The 18,798-nt window shown below is 44.6% G+C and overlaps 1 protein-coding gene across 1 annotated transcript in view; it reads left to right on the top strand.

Moving 5' to 3' along the window:
* The window catches only part of LOC147432319 (formamidopyrimidine-DNA glycosylase-like), a 90,112-nt gene that overhangs the window by 41,759 nt on the left and 29,555 nt on the right, over positions 1-18,798 (top strand). Inside the window, exons 2-3 of the mRNA XM_086492289.1 lie at positions 16,786-16,837; positions 17,166-17,223. Of these exons, the coding sequence (XP_086348415.1) occupies positions 16,786-16,837; positions 17,166-17,223 (110 nt within the window). The remainder of the gene's footprint in view (positions 1-16,785; positions 16,838-17,165; positions 17,224-18,798) is intronic.

The raw sequence follows: 18,798 nt of genomic DNA, 5'->3' as shown, positions 1-18,798 counted from the left end.
AGCAGGCACCGGTGAGGGTCATAACCTCACCGTACAGGTGCGTATTCAGCGCCGTGTATGCGCAGAAAATTGACTGTTTTTCAGCCGTATGGACGCCAGAACCATTGGGAAAAGGGCCCCACTGGCAGAGGATAGTTAGGGGACTGTTTGGGGCTGAAAACAGGGCAAAAACCAGTAAATACAGCGTGCTCTATTTATTGTTTTTGGGGAGGAATCAGAGGGTTTATGCTAGTGGAAGTGAGTTCAAGCAAGGGAATTGGTTTTGGGGTTTTTACGTTGCCGAAATTTGGCCAAATCAAGTGGTATCTAGTTGGATATAGACAAAGGATTCCCAGGACTCGACTTTGTAAATTTATCCTCTCAAAGAATAAAGAAATATCGAAAGGGGCGGCAATTTTGGGGCCTACAGGTTGTCGGCGTCTGCTCGGAGCATTCTAGCTTCCGAGCCGTGTGTGTATTCAAGTGTTAATCCCCGTTGCAGTTTACCTTTGCAAAGTGCTCTGTGTGTGTGTGTCACCAGCGTGTGACTACTATCGATCCTTTTTGTTGATTTCTTTCTTATTATTTATTTACTTTCACTTTTTGGAAACACCCCTCGGGAAATCTAACTGCCCTGCATTGCATAGCTAGTGTGGAACTGTTTAGAGGGAGTCCAGGCCTGAGGGCAAGAGAGCACTAAGGTTGGACAAGGACTATGGTTAGCCAAAGTGGGGTCATTGACTAGCTAAAGTGGGGTCATTGACTAGCTAAAGTGGAATCCTTTGCTACAGAGGCTACATTTCAGTTCTTGGTGTGGCTGCAGTGTACAAAGAGGGTTGGATAACCTAGAAAGATACAATGGCAACATCTCCTAAAATTTAGGGAACTGCTATTTTGGGACCTGAAAATGTGTTCGCGTCATTACCTCCGGAATGACAAGGGGAACATTTTATTACTCTGCAGTGAAGTCAACTGGGCAACCTGTCGGGAGATTTTTAGGCGGCAACCCTGAAACGGAAAATGGCCTGTAAATGTGCCAAGTGGCACATTTCTGTGCATTTTCCTCATGCATGAAGAGGGGGCGCTGATTTTAGAGAGGAGAGGGGCTCATTTTTAGGCTGTCACAGGTTAAGAGCTATGGAGTGCTTGCTTTCCCTCTTATATACAGTGCGGTGCCAGGAGTGATGCCTTGCACGCTACACACTGCCCTCTCTCTCCCCTATGGCAGTATGTTATGTCCCTCTAGTGGGCTTTTTTTTTGACCAATGTACAGTTGTGTGGGTTCATGCGCGATTGTCAAGGCAAGAGCCTCTTGCACAGGTACTAGATTAGCTAGCGGCTAATCCCCTGCAAGTACAGGTGATTCGGAGAGGTTTCACGTGCGAAATCTCGTCCGATTCAAAGGGCAAGTAGCCCTATAGGTGCGGGAGCTCGAGGACTTGCTAAGGATGCGACCGGCACGCAAAACGGAGCCTGAAACAGTGAATTACAGCCTACTGTGTATTTTTGCAGGTTTAGGGTTTTGGCCCTAAACGGACCCTAATACCCCTAGGAGGCTCGGGGATGCAAGGGTACCGTTGTACAAGTGATTTGGAGCATTTTTGGGGCAGAAAACAGAGAATTCAGCATGCTGCAGATTCTCGCGAGGTTTTGCTAAGGTCCGTATGCGTCGGGAAAGTCATCCAATGCGTGGGAATACTGACTGTGAAGGGTCCTAGTACAGTTATGTTGCCGAAATCAGGCCAGAACAGTTGAAATTCAGCCAAGATTGTGCGGGGCAGCTTGTAGGGAACCACAGCTTTTATGCCCTCTGTTAAAGTGTAAAGAAATACCGAAAGGGGCGCCTAATTTAGGGGCCAGTCTGGTGTCGGTCTTCTCATAGAGGTGCAATCTAGCAGGCTGTATCCCTTTCCCCTTTGTTGTGTCTTGAAATTACAGGTAAAGTGGGCGACAAATTAAATGGGTGAAAGCAAATAAGGTTTAAGTGTACAGTCTACCGCCCTTTTTGGATTAAACATGCTGGTTTCATGGTTCCATCGTCGGGATTAAATCACTTTTTCCTATAGAAGTGAGCCTTGGTGAGTTTGGGCTTGAAGACACAGGGGATCATAGACCAGACATAGAGAATTGCAAGTAGACTAGATGATGTGACTGAAGAGGTTTCCTCCTCACAGGGTCAAAAGACACATGAAGTGGGTAAGTCTTCAAGACCACCACAGACGGATGATGATATATTTAGGACCCAGTTGGCTACTGCTGTGGCTATGTTCACACAAGTAATGCAGAACCCGAGGTTTTTAGCCTTTCTGCAACCTCCTTTTCCGTCTCAGCAAGTTGGGTCACTGGATCATATTCAAAAGCCTGTTAAGGCTCAAGCACAGGTGATTCATACTGCAGAGTCAATGGAAACACCTGTACACTTGACGGAGAACATGCAGTCTCCACAACCTGTGCCTAAGGTGCAAGAACAGGTGGCTGAAATGCCAAGAGGGAAATGGTCACTCTTGCACGGGGGGAGATTGCACCCAGTGTCTGCGTTGCTCTTCTCTCCTCTCCTCTCTCCCCTCTCGACGTGCTGGCGTAGCACTCCACTCTAGGAGGTGCGCCTGCACGTGCTCTCTCAATCTCTCTCGCTCTCTGTCTCTCTCTGTTCGTATTGTGCTCGATTATGGATTTGTGCGAGTCGACAGGTACGTAGATTTATTCGTTTATGTCTTGCTATGCGCTATTTTGAGTATTTTGCAGGGCGCTCTACGCTTCCAGCTATAGCAGAGTCTTTCAAGCTGTACCAGTTCAGCCAGCCACCTTTCAACTGCCTATAGCTGGTTCTAATGGGTAGGGAAGCAACCTACAGGCTATGCAACAAGTCTTCCCACCACCTTCAGTACACCCTGGCTATTTTGGAGGTGGATCGGTATTCCAGAGCATGGCCGGTCATACACCTGGAAATCAGTTTTACACGCCAGGAACAGTGTTTGGGGGTGCTCAAACAATGATGCCTAACCCCATGTATGGTGTCACGGGCATGCTACCAGGGTTTCAAACCATTCAAGGCCAATTTGGGATGCCACAGACAAATTTTGGTATGGTTGGAATTACAAATCAACAGCCAAATATGGCATTTCCAGGTCAACTTAATAGCGGTCAAGGAACACAAATGAACCCTAATAGTGTTCCCATGTTTCAGTCACTTCCATATGACAACTTAACGCCGCTAGAGAGGCCAACTCCGTACAAAAAAGGTGGCAAAGGTGTGACATTCACGACCTTTACAGGGTTTGATGACAGGAAGAAGGCTCTCTCATTCCTCCAGTAGTTTGACAAGGCCTATGAAGGGGGAAACTTTACAGAGGCTTCAAAGGTCCGCAAGGCAGCCACTTTCTTGACAGGGAATGTGGGACAATGGTGGATAACTTTATTGCTTCAAGGGGAAGCTCCGTCCACATGGATTTACTTCAAGTAGATTTTTGCAGCAGCATGGTTATCTGATGACTTTGAAGCAGATGTCATGACAGAATGGCACCAACTTAATGCTGCCACTTACAAGAATCTGGATGACTACAATCGGAAGTTTTGGAAAGCTCTACTTCCAGTAACTTCCTATGGGTTTGTGCCATTGACAGAACAGATTGAAAAATACTGTTGTGGCCTACCCAAAGGATTGAGAAAGTATTGCACGAAGACCAAAGTCACTACTTTGACGCAGCTCATCGAGGTAGAAAACACTCGCAATGGTTTGCTCAAGGGAGAATATTGTGAATTTAATACTGGCGTCAAGGAAGGATCAACCAAGAAAAATTCAGCGAAGAAGTACGTTCCCAAGGAGGTTCCTAAAGGGACTCAGGAGCCAGCCAACGCAGGGAAAGGCAAAGCTACGGCTGAATTAGAAAAGGGACCAGCAAAGAAATGGAAAAGACGTTTTCCTCGCAAGTCGGAAGAGCAAAAGAAGGTCCTGAGGTTAGAGAACAAATGTTTTATCTGTGAGCAGCCTGGCCACATTGCTTACAATTGTCCTCAAAAGAAAAGGCCAGCTGATTCTGAAGACAAGGAGGACATGAAAGGAAAGAGGCCCATGGCTGGTCTAGTGCCAGATATGGTGGGCGACAAGCCAAATTCAGATGCAAATGAGCTTTGTAGAGCATGGGGAAAGGTCAGGGATCAAACAGTGCTTATCTTCTTTGATCCAGGTGCCAAAGCCAACTTCATTTTCCCAGAATTGGCTTCAAAGTTGGCAATCATACCCGAAGAGATGGGGTATACAGCAAAGGCAGGTTTGGCATGTCCTGGCCATACAGAGGCTGTGACACCTATCATCGGAAAGTTGCGCCTACATATCCAGTCCTATGTAGATATTGAAGAATTTTACATCATGCCACTGGACGGATGTTATGTGTTGCTAGGTATTCCTTGGTTGTTTCGTGTACAGGGAATCATGGATGCCTTCAACAAAAAGATCACTGTACAGAGTAGGGGAAAGACTCACCTTCTGGATGTAAAGCTTAAAGGGGAGTCTATTCCCACTGTATCAGCTTCTGCTATTACTTCTGTAATGAAAAAGCATCTTTTTGCGTACTTGGTTTTTGCACGTGAAGTGTCAGATTGTGATGAATCAAATTTATCTGTGTTAGATAAAGAAAGGTCAATGTTTTTACAACAGTATAGTGACTGTTTTTCCGATTCATTACCGTCTCAATTACTGCCAGAGAGACCCGAGGACCATGCGATAGATTTGGTGCCAGGCAGTAGCCCACCAAATAAGCCTCCGTACAGGGTTAGTGCGGCTCAGCAGAAAGAGATAATGAGCCAAGTAGAGGAGCTGTTAGAAAAGGGGCTGATTCAGCCCAGTTCATCTCCATTCTGTTCTCCAGTGTTGTTGGTGCAGAAAAAGGATGGCTCATGGCGTATGTGTATCGACTACCGTGCATTGAACAAGAATACCATCAAGAATAGGTTCCCTATACCTAGAATTGATGATAGTCTGGACAAATTAGAAGGAGCAGCTATGTTTAGCAGGATAGATCTAAAGAGTCGGTACCATCAGATCTGCATTAGATCAGAGGATGTGCACAAGACTGCTTTTAGAACAACGTTTGGCCTTTACGAATTTCTAGTGATGCCCTTTGGTCTCACAAATGCTCCTGCTACGTTAAATAGGATGATGGACAGAATTTTCGTCCACACCAGCAGTTTGTTGGTACATTTTTTGATGACATGATAGTCTACTCACAGAATGAAGAGGAGCACAGGCATCACTTGGCCATTGTATTCAAAGAGCTACGCAATCATAGGTTGCTCATCAATGCAAAGAAAAGTGAATTTTTTCTGGAAGAGATTCACTTTCTGGGACACATTGTCTCAAAGGATGGTGTCAAAATGGATCCTGGAAAAGTTGAAGCGATCAAGTCATGGCCAGATGTGAAGACGGTGCACGATGTCCGAAGCTTCTTGGGACTATGCTCCTATTACAGAAGGTTTATCCGAAATATCGTTGAGATTGCTTCACCTTTACATGCTCTTCAAAAGAAGGCAGTCACCTTTAGATGGACACAGAAAGAGATTTCAAAGGATTGTGTCAGAATGGATCCTGCAAAAGTTGAAGCGATCAAGTCATGGCCAGATTTGAAGACGGTGCACGATGTCCGAAGCTTCTTGGGACTATGCTCCTATTACAGAAGGTTTATCCGAAATTTCGCTGAGATTGCTTCACCTTTACATGCTCTTCAAGAGAAGGCAGTCACCTTTAGATGGACACAGAAAGAGATTTCAGCTTTTAATCTCTTAAAGGAAAAGATGACTTCAGATCCAGTCATTGTGTTGCCAGATCTTAGGAAGTCATTTGTGGTCCAGTGTGACGCCTGTGGTAGTAGCATTGGTGTAGTGCTAATGCAAGATGGCAGGGTAGTAGCCTATGAGAGTAGAATCTTGCAAGGGCCAGAAAAGACTATGCAAGTCTATGAAAAAGAATTGCAGGCCGTCATTCATGCGCTCGTAAGTTGGAAACACTACCTGCTAGGTGCAGATTTCGTTGTCCAAACGGATCATCAGACCTTGCAGTACTTCTTAACACAGGTAAAGTTATCTGAGAAGCATATGGGATTGGCAAATATGTTGTCCATGTTCCATTTTCAGATTGTGCATGTGGAAGGCAAGAAGAACGTTGTGGCTGATGCCTTGTTAAGGAAGCCACAAATTTCAGCTGTGTCAATTCCTTATCATCATGAACTTGTTGATATGAGGGAACAATATGCAAATGATGAAGATTTTGCAAGGATCTTCGAGCAGCTAATGGATGGACAACGTCATGAACACTATCTTCTCAAAGATGGGTTCATGATGATGCATGGCAGATTGTGTGTCACATAGCCATTGTGACGCAAAGTTATGCAAGAGAGTCATGTCCCACCGTATGCAGGGCATTGTGGTATCGATGCTACAGTTAAAGCGGTTGAGACATTCTTCTACTGACCTACATTGAGAAGAGATGTGGATGCCTTTGTGCGAGAATGCCTAATATGCCAGAAGGTCAAGTTTGACAGGCAAAAGGCGCCAAGGTTATTGCAACCACTACCTATTCCAGATAAACCATGGAAAAGTATTGCTATGGATTTTATCTTTGATCTTCCGAGAGCGCAGACAAGAAACGATGGTATTTGGACCATCATTTGCAGATTCAGCAAATAGGCTCATTTTATTCCTGTCAGGAAGAAGATCGAGCCAGATCAGATGGCACGCTTGTTTATGAGCAATATTTTCAAGTATCATGGCATGCCACAATCGATTGTTAGCGACCGTGATCCACGCATGACAAGTTTGTTCTGGAGAGGCTTGTTTGAGAATATGGGCACCACGCTCAAATTCTCTTCGTCATTTCATCCTCAAACAGATGGGCAGTTAGAAGAGGCAAATTCTACTGTCCTAGATCTGTTGAAGTGCTATGTGTCACAGCATAAAGGAAAGTGGGAGCAATATTTGCCATTGGTGGAGTATGCATACAATAATACAGTGCATTCATCAACTGGCAAGGCACCTTTTGAGATAGTTGAAGGTGGCAAGAAAGTTCCTCCCAAACTGCTTACAAAGGACAAGATATTTGAAGCAGATAAGTATGTTTAGGACATGGATGAAATGTACAAGAAGGTCAAAGTGGCCTTAGAAAAGACTCAGGCAAAGCAAAAGAAAGCAGCTCATCGTCACCGTTGTGAAGTGGTATTTTCACTTGGTGATTGGTGCTTCTACGCTTTGAAAAGGCAAGGTTAAAGAAGATGAAGGGCAAGTAAAAACTATTTCCAAAGATCAGCATGCGTTACTATGGGCCTTTTCAAGTATGTGACATAATCAATGATGTTGCATAAAGGCTGAAATTGCCTGAGAGTTGGAAGATTCACAATGCGTTTCATGTGAGTCTTCTCAGACCCTATGTGGGTGATGTGCCAGAAGATATGCCAGCTAAAGATCAGCCGGAAGTCGAGGAACTTGACGAGATCTTTGTCCCGGAACAGATTTTGGCACATTAAGAAAGAAAAGTGAAAGGCAAGGTTGCTAGGTGTTACGTGGTGAAGTTCAGAAACTATCCTCCAATGGATGCTAAGTGGATGGAAGAAGGTGAACTTGCAGAGTCACCAACTGTGTTATCACTTTACCTTGAAGCCTTCGATTTGCAATCTACCTTGACCCCTTCAGTTTCAAAGCTACAGGGATTGTCAGTGTGACAATGGCTTCTGAAACAAATGATGTACATGGTATTTAAAGTGAGCTCAAATCAAGTACATGTTACATGAGTATTAGAGCTGTACAGATTGTCAGTTTGGCAATTGCTCTTAAGGAATGTCCAAAAGTGTGGTTAGTGCTATAGAAGTGAGTATTTCTTGTCACTTTGTCAAGGATACAGTAATTGCTTGTATTAAAGGATACATGTGTAACTGCATTCTTAAATTGTCGGTTTGGGTATGCTTGAAAGTGTTACTGGATCCAACGTGTACTAAAAGACGGTGGCAAAATGCGTAGCTACCATTTTGTCATTGGAAAGTTAATGACTCAAAGCAATGGCAGAGTGCGAAGCTACCACTATGTCATTGGGACAGGGTTCACACGCAGGCAATACCTGTGTCGACGAGGTGTTGAATACACTAGTGTTGACTGTGAGCATGTATGTGTAGTACATGTGTCGAGAGGTGTTGAATACACCAGTGTTGACTGTAAGCATGTACGACATAGATGCAAACGAGGACGTTTGAGATTTCAAGAGGGGGGTATGTCACCAGCGTGTGACTACTATCTATCCTTTTTGTTGATTTCTTTCTTATTATTTATTTAGTTTCACTTTTTGGAAACACCCCTCGGGAAATCTAACTGCCCTGCATTGCATAGCTAGTGTGGAATTATTCAGAGGGAGTCCAGGCCTGAGGGCAAGAGAGCACTAAGGTTGGACAATGACTATGGTTAGGCAAAGTGGGGTCATTGAATAGCCAAAGTGGAATCCTTTGCTAAAGAGGCTACATTTCATTTCTTGGTGTGGCTGCAGTGTACAAAGAGGGTCGGATAACCTAGAAAGATACAATGGTAGCATCTCCTAAAATTTAGGGAACTGCTATTTCGGGAACATTTTATTACTCTGCAATGAAGTCAATTGGGCAACCGGTCGGGAGATTCTTAGGCGGCAACCCCGAAACGGCAAATGGCTTGTAAATGTGCCAAATGGCACATTTCTGTGCACTTTCCTCATGCAGGAAGAGGAGGCGCTGATTTTAGAGAGGAGAGGGGCTCATTTTGAGGCTGTCACAGGTTAAGAGCTATGGAGTGCTTGCTTTCGCTCTTATGTACAGTGCGGTGCCAGGAGTGATGCCCTGCACGTTACGCACTACCCTCTCTCTCCCCTATGGCAGTATGTTATGTCCCTCTAGTGGGCTTTTCATTTGACCAATGTACAGTTGTGTGCGTTCATGCGCGATTGCCGAGGCAGAGCTTCTTGCATAGGTACTGGATTAGCTAGCGGCTAATCCCCCGCAGGTACAGGTGATTCGGAGAGATTTCACGTGCGAAATCTCGTCCGATTCAAAGGGCAAGTAGCCCTACAGGTGCAAGAGCTCGAGGACTTGCTACGGATGCAACCGGCACGCAAAACGGAGCCTGAAACAGTGAATTACAGCCTGCTGTGTATTTTTGCAGGTTTAGGGTTTTGGCCTTAAACGGACCCTGATACGCCCAGGAGGTTCGGGGACGCAAGGGGACCGCTGTACAAGTGATCTGGCGCATTTTCGGGACAGAAAACAGAATTCATCGTGCTGCAGATTCTCGCCAGGTTTTGCTAAGGTCCGTATGTGTCGGGAAAGTCATCCAATGCGTGGGAATATTGACTGTGAAGGGTCCTAGTACAGTTATGTTGCGGAAATCAGGCCAAAACAGCTGAAATTCAGCCAAGATTGTGCGGGGCAGCTTGTAGGGAACCACAGCTTTTATTCCCTCTGTTAAAGAGTAAAGAAATACCGAAAGGGGCGCCTAATTTAGGGGCCAGTCTGGTGTCGGTCTTCTCATAGAGGTGCAATCTAGCAGGCTGTATCCCTTTCCCCTTTGTTGTGTCTTGAAATTACAGGTAAAGTGGGCGACAAATTAAATGGGTGAAAGCAAATAAGGTTTAAGTGTACAGTCTACCGCCCTTTTTGGATTAAACAGGCCGGTTTCAGTGTGTCTAAAGTAAAGAATTTCGGGTGAAAGCCAACGCCTACCGCCCCACCACGGGCTGGTTTCAGCTTCCCCTTTGCATATCTTGACACAGAAAGGAGTCTCTTTCTCGTGGGGATCCACAGAGGTGAGTGCCTTTCAGACATTGAAAGAGAAATTGACTACGTGACCAGTTTTGACTTTGCCGGACTTGCAGAAGTCATTTGAAGTATATTGTGATGCTTGTGGTCGTAGTCTGGGTGCGGTCTTAATGCAGGAAGGCCATGTCATTGCTTACGAGAGCCGATTGTTCTCTAAGCCGGAGATGACAACACAGATTTATGAGAAAGAGCTTTTGGCGGTTATCCATGCTCTTACTCAGTGGCGGCATTACCTACTCGGAGAGGATTTTATTGTCTTTAGAGACCATCAGAGTTTGTGCTACTTCTTGTCATAGAAGCACCTTTCAGAAAAGCAAATGCGGTGGACGAACATCTTGTCACAGTTTCACTTCCAGATTGTCCATGTGCAGGGACAAAAGAATGTGGTGGCAGATGCTTTGTCTCGGAAGCTGTTGGTTCTGGCTATTTCCGCGATGCATCATAGGAGCTTCGAGGATATGGTCGATCAGTATACCACAGATACAGATTTTGCAGATATGTTCACACGGATACGTGATGGGGAGACAATAGCAGGATACTCCATTCGGGAAGGCTACTTGATGTGAAAAACCATGTTGTGCGTTACACAGCCGTTGAGGGAAAAGGTTATTGACCGAATGCCATTGTCCACCTTTTACGGGTCACCGCGGCATTGCTACCACCATGAAAGGGGTAGAGAGAGACTTCTTTTGGCCGAGACTCAAAAAAGATGCGGAAGAGTTTGTGCACAGTTGCTTAGTATGCCAGAAGGTCAAGTTTGACAGGCATAAGGCACAGGGATTGTTACAGCCTTTACCCATATCCACCCGCCCCTGGGAAAGTATTGCAATGGATTTCATTTTTGATCTCCCGAGAACACAGAGTGGTCACGATGGTATCTGGACTGTTATTGACAGATTTAGCAAACAGACTCATTTCATTCCAGTGAAGAAAACAGTCAAGCCGTATCACTTAGCGAGATTGTTTGTGGCCCAGATCTTCATATTACATGGCATGCCTGAGACGATTGTCTCCGACAGAGATCTCAGATTTACGAGTTTGTTTTGGAAGGCAATTTGGGAGAACATTGGCACGCGGTTGCAGTTCTCGTCATCGTTCCACGCGCAGATTGATGGGCAAATTCAGTGGCTCTAGATTTATTGAAGTCTTATATCTCGGATCAGAAGACTCTACGGGAAAAGTACCTACCTTTGGTGGAATTTGCCTACAATAACACGATACACTCTTCCACGGGGAAGGCACCATTTGAGATTGTTGAAGGTGCTGCAAAGGTTCCACCCTTCCTAAGCACGAAAGATAAGATTTTTGAAGCGGATGAATATACGCGAGATTGTTTGTGGCCCAGTTCTTCATATTACATGGCATGCCTGAGACGATTGTCTCCGACAGAGATCCCAGATTTACGAGTTTGTTTTGGAAGGCAATTTGGGAGAACATTGGCACGCGGTTGCAGTTCTCGTCATCGTTCCACGCGCAGATTGATGGGCAAATTCAGTGGTTCTAGATTTATTGAAGTCTTATATCTCGGATCAGAAGACTCTACGGGAAAAGTACCTACCTTTGGTGGAATTTTCCTACAATAACACGATACACTCTTCCACGGGGAAGGCACCATTTGAGATTGTTGAAGCTGCTTCGAAGGTTCCACCCTTCCTAAGCACGAAAGATAAGATTTTTGAAGCGGATGAATATACGCGAGATTTGGATATGGCTTTTACCAAGGTTCGCGAGACTTTGCATGAGTCTCAAGAACGACAGAAAAAGGCAGCGGATCGCCATCGTCGCGACTCGAAATTGAAGGAGGATGATTGGGTGCTCTTACTTACGTTTTGAGAAGGCACGCCTAAGAAAGAAAAAGGGACAGGAGAGGCTTTTTCCAAAGCTTAGTATGCGACACTACGGACCTTTCCAGATCATTGAAAAGATAAATGATGTCTCCTTCCGATTGAAACTGCCAGATACTTGGAGGATTCACAATGCATTTCATGTGAGTCTCTTGAAACCTTTTAAGGGTGATGTGCCTGACGATGGGGAGCCTGATGAGCAACCCGAAGTGGAAGAAAATGAGGAGATCCTTGTTCCTCAACAGATTTTGGCACATAAGGATACGAAGAATAAAGATAAAGTCCGAAGGCGGTTCTTGGTTATGTTCAAGAACTATCCTGCATTGGGTGCGAAGTGAATGGAGGAGGAGGAGGAAGTAGCAGATACTCCTCAGATTGTGAAACTTTATCTGGATGCTTTTGGTTTAGCATAGTCTACTCCAAATGGAACCCAGAATTCAGCTTGGCCGGAGTTCTGGTACAGTGGGATGCACAAGAGGGGAGTTACTCCGCTCCTTTGTCAACAGATGCCTTGATTTAGATACTAGAGTCACTGATGTCTCTATGAGCTTCAGGGATACTGAAAGCTAACAGTATTGTGCTGTATGACTTTATGAAATGGAATTCTTGATTATGATACTGATTTGTTCTTGACTTCTTTTAAGTGCAGAAACTGATAGACGAAATGATTGCAGCATTTTGGTCTGATCGATCTCAAATAGACATGGTTGCAATAGGGGTTAGTCAATCGGACATCGATGAGGTCCCGATTGGACCTAGATGAGATTGCTAGCTACATTGCCGATAAATCATGGTCTAAGATCCGAATGAATGTTGAATGTCATGTGATGTCGTGTGATGTGACTGTCGATTTCGTACATGTGCTAGATGTGTGTTCCTAGTATATAGGTACTAACAATCAGTGTCTGCTAAGACGGTTTATGGCTTCTTTCTGTTTTGTAGGCGTAATCGAGGGCGATTACAATGCTTTCAAGAGGGGGGTATGTCGCAAAGTGATGACGGGGCTATCGAGAGCAGAAACTGCCAGAAACCCTAATTCTTGCAAACCCTAATTTCTGCCAGAAACCCTAATTTCTGGAAACCCTAACTGCTGGCTGAAACCCTAATGTGGCTGGAAACCCTAACTGCTGGCTGAAACCCTAATGTGGCTGGGAACCCTAAAATAGGTGGCTGAAATGCCACGTGGCAAGCAGTACGGATTTCCGTAATTTGCGGGCTGAAAGCAACCCTCTGGGCGACGTAATTTTTGATGCTTTTTCCACGCCAAGTGTGTGAGAGGGAGCATGAGAGACAGAGATTTTTGCTTTATGTTACTGTAAAGCCTCAAGAGGGCTTGTGAGAGTATTGTGCTTTTGAACTGGAAGCTTTTGGGGCTCTGCTTTTGGGCATCCCTTGTAATCTTTAAATAGGTGGTTTAGGGCTCACTCTGCAGAGCATCTGGACGCAGAGTCTGAGAGTGAAACCCTAACCGCTCTCTTGTACTTTGAACATTGATTTAATACATAAAGAAATACCGAAAGGGGCGCCAGTCTTTGGGGCCAATATCTCTAGGCACGGAACTCCGCCGGGCCAGTGCAAATCTATTGTGATCTGTGAATTGTTTTGAAGTGGTTATTTGGTGCTGTCGTGATTGATTCTTGACTTGGAGTGACCAAGTCTGTTACACCCCCCTTCCCCCCTTGAATCTTTTGGTATGTTATTCAGTAGCATTTTGGGTGTGCCGGCGACTCTCCTCTCTCTAGCGTTTTCTCTATCCACATCGATCTGAACTTCTCTAGCGTTTTTACCTTGCAATCTCATCTTCCCTTGCTAGCGCTCCCCTTCCTCAACGTGCACACCCTCTTCGGTGTGCCACTAGCTGTGGTGTGTTTCGGTGCTCGTTCGGTGGGCGGCGCGTGGTAGGAGCTTGACGATGAGGAGATCCATGGCGATAGATCCGAGATCTATTGGCTGCCTGTCTCACAGAGAGGTGGTTTGCTCACGGTTGCAGACAAGTATATCACCCGATTTACCCTTTTCCGTTGCACCTTTGACATGGTATCAGAGCCACGGCGTGCTCTCGAATCAGATCGGTGATTTGTGCGAGTTTGTGGTGCTGTTTTTTCGCGACGAAAAGAGATGGTTTGTGTTAGGTGCAGCGGAATGATTGTTTGCGCTTTGCTCAAGATGAGTGCTCCAAAACTGTGCTCAAGGTTCCTTTTAGTTCTTATGGAAGGGAGAGCCTTCCGTTCGTAATGGAAAGTGCTACGATCACGAACAAAGTGAAAGAGATAGAGAGAGGAGAGATACGACACCAGAGACGACGTAAAACCCTCCTCCGAAGGCCCCACTCTCGTCGGCGAGAGTGGTCTACTTATGATTGCACAAAGTGGTACAATGACGATGCAATGGACTGATGCAATCTGGGACTATGCCGATGACGACGACGGTGATGATGACGACGACTTTAGGGCTGAAATCTGTGATCTTTTATCTGCTGAATTTCGGGGCTGTTTCGGTGGCTGAAAATGACTGTTTTGGCTGCGTTTTCGAGGGCTGAAAATGGGGGTCTTCTGCAACCAACTAGTGCTGAATCTGCTACCGTCTTCAAAGCTGAAAACGCCGCTGCATCTGATGCGAAATGGCTGAAAACCAAAAACGCTGATCTGCTTCTGCTGAGGATTGGTTGAAAACCAAAAACGTTGATGCCTTCCTCTAGCGTTAGTGAAAACTGCTAGCTATCTGGGGGAGATGGCGATCATGGGAGAAAACGCCAGGGACCTGGATTGCTGGCAATGACTGCAAGGGAAAAACGCTAGGGCTCTGTGTTGGTGGCGACACATGCAATGCTGATACGCCGGATCTTTGGGGGATACTGCCGAGGTTGTCCAATCCAAAAACGCTAGGCTATGGGGGAGCTTGGCGCTTGAGGGTTCTTGCTGAGAAGAATGCCCGTTGAGCATGTGCTCCTGCTGCCTCTTCTGCCTGAAAGTGCTAACTTGGGTTTGCTTATATATTAACTTAACAAAATTGCCCTACCTACTTTTGTTGGGAAGTCACTTAAAAATAATAAGTGAAAATACCAAAAATAGGGAAAATAGGCTAAATGCTCTGGAAAATTCCCCTGATTGAATCTGATGGATTCTGAAGGGAATATTGATGATCATGCTGTGTGCAACCAGAGGATATGCATTTATGCTAAGTGACTGGGCATGCACGGTCTACGAATAGACTCACACAAGTGCTAGATCACTTCTAAATCTAGACTGACTGGACTGACTTAACCTTGATCATGCTGTAGCTTGTCCACGGACACATAGGGTTGGATGTGTCACGTGACAGTTTGCTGTTTTTTCTGTGTTTTTCACTCTTTTGGGGTTGATTTTGGCTGTAGTGGGCAGATTTTCAGATTTTAACCTCTACCTCGATCTAGCCTTATCACATGCCTAAATTCTTCAACACCATGGAGAGGAGTGATAATTCTGAAACCAATTCAGCCCGTGGTGACAAAGTACACCATACATCATGAGGATGGGATTGGCAGCGGTGAGACCACTGTCAATGAGGAATGGGGAGATTGGTCCTAGTTCTATTCTGGCGTAGGTGATCAACCAATCAAGATACCTACACTCCCTACCTTTCCCTCGGATCAACAATTGAATGGAGACAACTATGCGGTTTGGAAAGCTACCATGATGGCGGTCTTGGACTCTTATGAGCTTGGAGGTTTTCCTTGTTGTTGTGTTCCTTGTCAATTTCTTTGTCTGAATCCACGGCGTGTGTTGCAAAAAGTCGGATCGGTTCCTTCGTAATAGAGAAGCTCTAATACCATTGTAACTAGCAAGTCAGTGGCAAGGCGGTCAACACACTAATACTACTATAACCGGCAAGCCATTGGCGAGGTGGTCAACACTTGAACTTTAAAATAACTTGAGTCGAGACACAGTAGAGCATAGTTCTCTACCTAGATACACTGGCCCCTAATCCGGCGCCCCTTTCAATACTTCTTTTCTATATCAGGAAGTTACATAGGAGAAGTGTCGGGGAGTTGCTCTTTGCAACTGTGCAACCATGTGCTAATTTGCCCGAGAGGACTCCAAGGCACTCTCCTATAGGCAATGTGGCTAAAAGCAAAAGCTACAAAAACTGGCACCCTCAAAAGCAAGCTCTGTTAAGAATACGTGCCTAAAAACAGAACTGGCGCCTCCAAAGCTCATAATGTGAAGCATAAACCCCGCCCAAAAAGCAGCTCGGTTGCCATGCCAACATCCCCGTGATTTGCGGCGGAAAATCTTGGCCACCGTTCAGTCTTGCCACATCATCAGTTCAGCAGTTCTCTCTCTTTCTCATCTAGCTGGTCATTGATTGCCACGTCATCAGTTTGTGACACCCTGAGCCACCACCCATTTGTTTCTAACTGAAAAGAGGAATGAATTTAGAGAGCAAGAGAGATTAATAGCTTTGCTGTGTACAGAGAAGACAGATCTAAAGACAAAGTCAGCTTCTCTTATTATGGGAGATAAATCAGTACTTCCTAGAAGAGTATGACAATATGGTAAATTTCCCTATAACTATCAAAAAAACAAAACTTTGAAGGTCAATTTCGGTTCTTGTAACCTCAAGTCCTTGAGAGGACCTTCAATTATGGGTTTTGGGTAAGGAATGAAGGAGAGTTGTTCTCGATTGCGGTGTTCTTAGTCTTCTTGATATTACTAGCATTGATTATGTGCTCGCAATGCTAATCAAAGTTTTGCAATCTCTTTCAAAAATAAAACAATGCAAGTCCTTTCAAGAAGTGGGTGGGTGCTGGCACAAAACAGAGGCACACTCTCAAACAGAGGCTCTCTATATGATCCTCTTCATGCTTTTCTGAGCTGTACGAACAAAAGATAATTCGTACTTCCACGACACTAGCAGCAGGTTGTTTTGTAACTGACAGCTCAGAAAAGCATGAAGAGGATCATATAGAGGGCCTGCTACAAAACAACCTGCTGCTAGTGTTGTTGAAGTACGAATTATCAGTTGTTGGTTCTAAACTTTAGGCTTTGGCCTTGTAGTTAAGGTTTTGTTGGTGTTTAAGAGTTCAATCCATCTATGGTGTGCAATGAGTCTAAGGAACGCCTTGATCAACCTCAGACACTGAAGTTACATTTCTATTAATGCAGGCATGACAGGGGCTTTCAGTATCAAGGGCAAAGAGATTACCAAATACAAACGGTAATCAGTTTTTGAGATGTGCGGATTGAGTAACATAATAGGCCACTGTAAGTTAAGGCGGTGTTTAATGTTAGTCTCGCTTTTGTAGTCATTAAGTCGTAAAGATTTACTAAACAGATATTGTTTATGAGTTTCGTTAAAAAAAAAAACTGCACTACTGGAAAGAGACCATGAGCTTTTAAAAGAGCAAAGGAAGATATGCAAATTGGATTTGAATGCAAAACATTGTGTGTCAGGGGGAACTGTGTCATCATTGTTTTCACAGAGGATAGGCATTAGCCTAATGTTGGTGGTCCATCCAAATGTCTAATGTAAGGCATTTGTTCAGGTCTGCAGTAAGTGATAAAGAGGAGTGGCCCTCTAAGTTTTCCAAAGTTTTTCTAAAGGTAACGTTCTCTTATTTTCTGCAAATAATCTGTATCTAGGATATTGCTTCTTGAAGGTTTGCCATTTACAACTTGCATTTGTTGTATTGTTGCGCTTCTTAGTTTGGTCGCCTTTGTCAATGGCCTGGTTTTGGATGTGCCTCAAAAGTTCTGGGAATATTACTCTTTACGAAGTTTCAATACATGTAGCCCAGCAAAACAACGACAAGCTTTGGCAACATAGATACCAGGGCTTTCTTGTTTTCAGCATTCAAAGCATGAGTTTTTTTGTCCTTTCAATGAGAATGTGGAGCGTTCTCCTTCACACCATATTTCTTTTATGAAATCAATTTTCAATGCATTCAATAATATTCTCTGTAAGTATGTCAGTGGAATCTTGGGGGTGTGTTTAAAAAACGAAAATTGTTTAATTTTATGAATTTGATAGGAATCCCATAGATTTAAGGAAGGTTTTTTCACTAATAAAAATTGAGGGAATGTGTTCCAAAGTGAAATGCTTTGAGTTTGCAAGGAACTGCGTTTCAGCCCATGATCTCTTGATGTGTATGGCTCGTGTATATGGCTGTAGTATCTGAGATCTATCTAAAGACATTTGATGAACACCTTGTGAATTGTTTTCAAGGAGAGCTTGGTCCTAGTCACACTGCATTTTCCCCCCTCTGATGTCTAGTGTGTTACCATATACATGTGGTAGTGATGTGTGTGAACACACTTAGGACGGCCGGGGCATTTTTTCCCTCACTAGGAGGTTTTTTCTCCCGTGCATTGTATATACGCCCATCATTCTAGGGCCGTTTCGCATGACTCATCAACTCCTGAATAGAAGCTGACTTCTGTTCCAAGCAGTGATCTCGGATCTTTGTAGGTAGACCCACGGTAAACCGCTCAATCTGTTCCTTGAACGAGATCTTCTTAAATGAAGAGGCGGGTAGAAAAGAGCTCCAGAATCTCTAGCGTCCACTGTATCTTTCTTGGTCATCCGCAGATGGTTCCAAGCAGTTCCGATATCCCGTTCCTACTCTCGAGTCAACCAAGAAGAATAAAAAGCCTCTTGAATTTCAGCCATTTAACTGGCGGAGTCTTGTTTAGAAGAAGCGTGGACCACCAAGTTCGAGCATTCCCCTTAAAGTAAGAGGCAGCTCTCCGAATCTTAGAGTGCTCTGAGTAGCGTCCTCCCGCGAAAGCGATGTCAAACTTCTGTACAAAAGACAAAGCCTTTGAAGCGTCTCTATATTCCGAAAAGGTGTCAAATTTAATTGAGTGTCCACCTTCCTTAAACTCTCGGACCTTCTTGCTTTTATCTTCCAGAAAGTTATATTGGTTGGCTTTATAAAAATTCTTCTTCTTTGCATAAAAGTTGCTGTCGTCAGAGTCTGAACTGTCTGTAGACGAGTCCTCTGTAGAACTGTCACTCACTGGGCGAGTTTTAGACTTCTTTGCCTTTTTCTTGCCCTTTCCGAAGCGTTGTTTCTTGCTTCTCTTTTTGCCTTTGCGGTCTTCTTCGCTCGAGTCAGATGAGCTAGAAGAATTGTCAGAAGAAGAAGAAGAAGAAGAAGAACTGGGTACTCCTTCAAA

Source organism: Adiantum capillus-veneris, chromosome 20 (genome assembly GCF_014529385.1).
Source record: "Adiantum capillus-veneris isolate H3 chromosome 20, ASM1452938v2, whole genome shotgun sequence".
NCBI lineage: Eukaryota > Viridiplantae > Streptophyta > Polypodiopsida > Polypodiales > Pteridaceae > Adiantum > Adiantum capillus-veneris.
The sequence above is the reverse complement of the archived record's forward strand: the minus strand, read 5'-3'. Positions and strand labels throughout refer to the sequence as shown.